At 69.7% G+C, this 6,000-nt stretch overlaps 1 protein-coding gene across 1 annotated transcript; it reads right to left on the bottom strand.

Annotated features, from left to right (window-relative positions):
* Positions 1 to 478, bottom strand: LOC118706632 (pyroglutamylated RFamide peptide). Its single transcript, XM_036416075.2, has one exon. The coding sequence runs from the start codon at positions 440 to 442 to the stop codon at positions 32 to 34; it is 411 nt and encodes a 136-aa protein (XP_036271968.1). The 5' UTR covers positions 443 to 478; the 3' UTR covers positions 1 to 31.
* Between the last annotated feature and the right edge of the window lie 5,522 nt (positions 479 to 6,000).

Raw genomic sequence — 6,000 nt, 5'->3', positions numbered from 1 at the left:
GTAGGCTGCCCTGGCCCTCCCACCCTGGCCTTCACCGCCGGCCAAAGCGGAAGTGGAAGCCGCCTTTCTTCCTGCTGTAGCCGCTGAGCTCCTCGGCCAGCGTCCCCAGTGGGCTCCCAGCCTGGTCGCCCTCGGCCCGGAGGAGGCCGGCGGCCCCGGGGCCCTCCTCCTGCCTCTCGGACCGGAGCCGGATGCCGGTGCGCGCCCGGCCGGACAGCAGCAGCTCCTGGGCCACAACCTGCAGGGCGTGCGGGCGGGGCGCTCCCGGCCACGGAGAGGGGCCCCCCGGGGAGCGGACCGCGCGCCCCCCGGCCAGGCGGGCCCAGCCCCTCTCGCCTCCGGTGCCCCCCGGGGTGTCCATGGGCGCTTCCAGGTCCAGGACAGGAAAGCAGGCGGCCAGCGGCAGGAGGAGCAGGCAGGACAGGAGGCGAGGGCGCACCATCTGGCCCAGAGGAGAGAGGAACGTTACGGGCGGCCCCTGTGGCCCCGGGCCCCCCGCAGGGGGTCAGCTGGGGACCGGTCACTGCGCGGGGGACCGGGCGCTGGCTGCACCCAGTGGCTGGCCTCCCGCTCCTGCCACCTCTGGGCGTGTGGGCAGTAACCGAGGGCCTGATCCCACCGCGGCTGGAGGGGCTCAGAGCAGCACACAGGCTGCTCCCAGGGAGCTGGGCATGTTTGGGTTCATTTTTCTCATAATGACTGGCTCCCGAGCCACCATCTCAGCCTCGGGCAGAGCTTGGAGCACATTCTCTCGGTTTCAAGGTTTCAACTCGGTAGTAAACGGTCCAGCGAGCTGTTCAGCCGGGACACTGCTGAAGGCTCTAAGTTGGAAACCAGTTGCTCCCAAAGCGGGAAGCGGGTTTGACGAACCTGGTCCGACTCGGCCACCCCCCTGGGGAGGGGCGTGCGAGGTGACCCCCACTTCCTCTCCACAATAAGCCTCACCTGTAGGCACTGGCATTCCGTTTTCCACCGAGAAAACGGTCAGGAAGGCTGGAGATTGTGCAGGTCACAGAGAACGAGGGCTCTGGCCCATTGGCTGTGGCCTGTGGGCGTTGCTTTCTGTCCACGGCTGAGACTGACCTTGCTATTCCCGCCCCCTCCGCCCCGTTTTCCGGGAGGCGGCAGCCCACACCGGTGGCTGGCCCCAATCTCACAGCCTTACTGGGACAGCGGGGGGCAAGCCCACCTCTAACTGGGCTGAGGAACGGCTGCATGGCTGGTGATACGAGGGGTCTGAACCCCGATTAGAACTTCCCGACTGGCCCCTGCCTCAGCCGTGACTGCTCATCCCCTCGCAAAGGAAGCCCTTCTGGTAATGACCGTGGAGTCAGGGTGGCTGGCTCTCTGAGGACCGAGGCTGGAAGAAAGAGCCGGAGGGGAGAGGACACCCGGCTCCCGGCGCGCTCTCCAGGCCAGCATCCTCACAGGAGGCACCGTGCAGCCCTCCTCGGCTCCCCCTGCCCGCCTGGGAGCCCCTCAGGCCTGGGTGGACCCCCGCTCCCCACAGCCGCGGGAACTGGAGGCGCCTGAATGGCAGAGGGGGCCGCGTGGGGCGGCCTGGGCCTCAGAAGGGAGTGGCCCCTCTCAGCTTTGGGATCATGAACCTTTCAGGACCAGGTGGAAAGCTGGGACACTGCCACCCGGGGTGTGGCAGGGAGAGCCTGGGAGGGAGCCCCGGGTGAGGTGAGAGCTGTGGGGTGAGGGCCCGTCCCCCTGCCTGGCCCGGGGGTCCTGGGAGCAGGGGGTACTCACCCTGCAGTGCTCCCAGCGACTGCCGGTCTGTGCGGGTGCTCCCAGCGGCTGCCGGTCTGTGCGGGTGCTCCCAGCGGCTGCCGGTCTGTGCGGGTGCTCCCAGCGGCTGCCGGTCTGTGCGGGGACGGCCTCCCCGCCTTATGTAGCTGCGGACTGGCCGCCGCGCTGATGGCCACGCATTCCTGGCCCTGGGATCCCGTTGGGGACGCTGTGTGTGTGTGTGGGGAGGGGGGGGCATTGACGAAAGACCGGATGGGGAAGCGGTGACGAGCCCCCTCGTTGGCGGAGAGTGGGTGGCAGCATTGACTGAACCTGGCACAGGCCCTGAGCCCTGCTGGCGGGGTCGGTGCCCCCCATAACGACCCGGCCCCCCGCCTCGGTCAGCTCCCGGCCCCCCGCCTCGGTCAGCTCCCGGCCCCCCGCCTCGGTCAGCTCCCGGCTGTCCGGAGAAGCCTCCCTCCGCCACCTGCCGCCTGGCCGCTCCTGGGATCCAGGCACCGGGAGCCCAGACGGTGCCACTCGCCAGGTGCGAGTTGCTAAGGGAGTTGGCAGGTGCCACAATCACCGGTGCCCAGAGGCTGAGGCAGGGGGGAGCCCCATGAGAGGGAGCGCAAGGGGCCGGGAGCCCCAGCTCCAGCCCCAGGGAGTCCTCCCGTGACCCAGGGCCTGGCTCAGCGCCTGCACCTCTGGGCGGGAGGGGCTGCTCGGAGGGGCTGGCCCGCGTGTGAGCATGCGTGTGTGCACACGTGTGTGCACGGAGCGGGTAGGGTGGTGCCGTCACTTGATCGCCCACACTGGTCATGACGCTGGGTGTGGGTTAAAGATGGGGTGCAGCCTGGGTGAGTCCCTAACTCACTGTGAGGACTTGGGCCAGACACATGGCCCCCTGGGCCTCCGTTCCCCGCTGTGCTCTGAGTCCCGGGACAGCTGCGGAGGGGAGGGGAGCGTGGGGTCAGCTCCGAGGGCACTTCCCCGCCCGGAGAAAAGCTCCGGGGCTGTGAGGGAGGGGCTCGGGGTGAGGCTCTGCAGAGAGGACGGCCTGGGGCTGGGAGCGGGAACCCTGGCCTCCGGAAGTGCAGAGGGTTGGCCACAGGTTTGAGGTGGGGCCAGTTTGGGGGAGACACGAGGAGGCCCCCATATGGCCCACTGATTCCTCAGCCCAGCCTCAGCCTGCACCCAGTGGAGGTGCCTGGAGCCAAGTCTGATGCGGGATTTGGTGCCAAATTTAGGGTTTTCCCAGGTATCCCAGAGCACCTGGCCCCAAGAGGGTTTTCCAGTGCCCTTCCTGGTCCTCAGAGCCTCGGGGTCCCCCTCCCTGGAATTAGCCCCCCACTCGAGCAGCTGGGGGGTGACAACTGACACCCCGAGACCCAGGGCCTCCAGCAGTGGGGCGGGGGAGGGGGGCAGGGTGGGGCGCCTGCAGCTGGGTCTCAGGGCAAAGGGGGCGCCTCAGCACTGGGAGAGGGGCTCCTGGGAAGCCATAGGAGGAGGGTCGGGCACGTCTAGGAGGTCCACACGGACCTGCTGTCCTCGCTTCCAAAGTGAGGGCTGAGACTGGGCCAGCTCAGGGCCTGGCGGTGACAGGGCCCCACTCGGCTCTCAGATCGCCCCCTTCAGCCCTACGTGAGCCCCAGAACTGGGTCCACGCCTGCCCCGCCCGCCACGCACCAGTGACGGCACCTGCCGTGACTCTCCGAGCCTCCGCTTCTCCCTGACGCGGTAACCGTGACGCCCACATCCTGAGGGTCTGAGCCACAGGCGGCGGGGGAGGCGGCGCTGCCCTCTCTGAGCCCGGCCTTCCCCGGGTGCTGCTGCTCCTGCACGGGCACCCCTCCCTCCCTCTGGCTCTGTGCTGGCTGAACCACACGCACCTGTCGGCCCTGAGCACCCGTGACTGAATCTGAGTTTTCCCAGGAGGCCTCTGAGCCGGGCCAGACCAGCATCTGGCGGGGAAGGGCCACTGGAAGGGCCAGAGCTGGGCAAGGCTGTCACCTGGGCCCGTGGAGAGCCGGGGCCACGTCCCGCGGCCTGGGCGGCAGGACTGTGCCTGCTGCCGAGGACACCGAGGGGCCTGGTGCTCCCTCCCCAGACCCACGGGGGGCGCGGGCGACCAGGGCCTGGACCCCCGGGGGCGGGGCTCCCACGCAGGCACTCGCTCAGGCCTGGCTTTGACTTAATAAGCTCAGGGGCCGGTTTGCCTTTAAGCCTCAGATTGACTTACGAGTAAATAGCCATTGGGGGCTGCTCCTCAGGACTCCAGCCCCAGCCTCCAGGGACCACGAAGGGACACACAGGAAAAGCAGCCCTGGTTCACCCCGAACCCCAGCCCCCAGGGCCCACGCCATCCGGGAAGTGGTGTCCAACCTGCCTCCCGCTCCCAGGCGGGCGCCGCGCAGGCCCAGAGGCGAGGCCGGGCCAGTTACCACAGACTTTATTAGAGACGGGCACACACAATGCCCAGCGCGCTGGACACACACATCTCCGGGCGCGCTCGGCCCAGCCTGGCGCCCGCCGCACACCGGCTTCCTCCGCAGGCAGCTCTGCCGGCCCCCAGGCTCCCTCCCCCCCCCGCCAGCCGCCTGGTGCTCAGGGGCAGGTCAGGGCCGGCCCCCCGCTGCCCCCCAAGGCCCACCACACAGACCGCAGCCCCAGGTCTGTCGGGTCCTGCCAGCTGCCCTGCCCGCTGGAGGTTGGGAACGGCCCCCTCCTGCCAGCAGATGGAGAAATGGAGGCCCGGGCCTCGGCCTCCTGCACCGGCACCTGGCGTCCTTGGTTCCGGGGTCAGTGCGTCCACCAACGTGTCACCTGCCAGCACGCTGCTCCTCACACTCCACAGGACCGTTTGTGGGTCTCACCGCACCCCGGCACAGCAGATGCAAACGGCGGTCCTCCGAACCCCGGGACAGGCCTCCCGGCTCCCGGGGCTCCGGCCCCGCCAGGCCGGCCAGAGGCCTGTGCGCCGAGGGGGCAGTGCGGGTGGGGGAGGGGCCGGAGGAGGTGGGCGCTGCCGATGCCACTTCTTCCCCAGGACGAACGTAAGACCTGTTTGCACGCGGCTGCAGGGGCAGATGCAATGGGAGCACCGCTCCCAGCGCCGCCCCTGCCGCCTGCTGACCGCTGAGGGCGCCAGGGCGGGGCCAGGCCCGGCAGCCCTCGGGCTCGGCGCTCAGGCAGCTGGCGGCTGGGGCTCAGCTCCGCTGCATCCAGAGCCCGGGAGGCGAGGCCGCGGCCTCCCGCTGACTCCCCAGAGCCTGTCTGTGCTCGGGAGGAGCTGGGTCCCAGTGTGACACCCTCTCCTGCAGGTCCTCTCATCGGAGGAGGAGGAGGAGAAGGAACGGGGCAGGGGACATGGGATGGCAGGGCCACAGGCTCCCCACATCAAACTGGGGCTCTGATGCGGCGACCACAGTCCTGGGGGATCGGCACACGTCTGTCTGTCTGTCTGTCTGTCTGGTCCTCAGGTCCCGGGGGAGCTGTCCCCGCCATGGGTCTCCCAGCACCTCCTGCCTGTGGTCACTCCCGCGTGGCCGCCTGCTGATGCAACAGCGTGGGCCCCTCCAGCCTGGGCCCTGGCCAAGGGGGTGTGCGGGGCCATCTGTGCTCAGCACAGCCTCGAAGGGGTGCCCTCCCGGAAGGGGGCGCTGGTCCCCCACTGTCCCCACCATGATGGGCTTCATGCCCGTTCGGCCAGCGCTTGGCCAGGCCACGCCCCCTGGTGATGCCAGGCCTGGGCTGAGCGCGGGGCTGGTGCTGAGCTGGGAGGTTGGAGCCTCCGGGCTGGCCGCCCTCACCCGTCCCTCCGCCAGGCCTGAGCCGTGGCCATCAGTTCCCCCGCCCGCCAGGGCCTCCCGAGCATCCCTCAGCCGGCGTCTGTTTGATGGCAGATCAGAAAGCGCCCGGCACTGCCTCCCCAGCGGCTGGCTCGGCGAGGCTGGCCGAGGGCCGTTTCCAGCTGGGGCTGCTGGGGAGGGGGGGCGCCCGGCTCCCGCACTCGGGGTTCCTCCACGGCCTGAGGTGGGGGGGTGGGGAGAGGGCAGGAGGGGGGCTGGCTCTCTATATCCAGAGGATGGGAAAGAGGCCTGCAGAGGTGTGACTTCCAGCCGAGTGTGGTCCTCCTGTCCCCCATCCCTGGTCCTGCCCGTCTCTGAGCTGCTCTGTCCCTGGCCACACCGGCTGTGAGCCCGCTTCTGCTGTGAGCTGAGTGCCAGAGGCGGGCTTGGTCTTGGCCAGCACCAGGGTGGGCCT

Source organism: Pipistrellus kuhlii, unplaced genomic scaffold (genome assembly GCF_014108245.1).
Source record: "Pipistrellus kuhlii isolate mPipKuh1 unplaced genomic scaffold, mPipKuh1.p scaffold_m20_p_53, whole genome shotgun sequence".
NCBI classification, from domain to species: Eukaryota; Metazoa; Chordata; class Mammalia; order Chiroptera; family Vespertilionidae; genus Pipistrellus; species Pipistrellus kuhlii.
The sequence above is the reverse complement of the archived record's forward strand: the minus strand, read 5'-3'. Positions and strand labels throughout refer to the sequence as shown.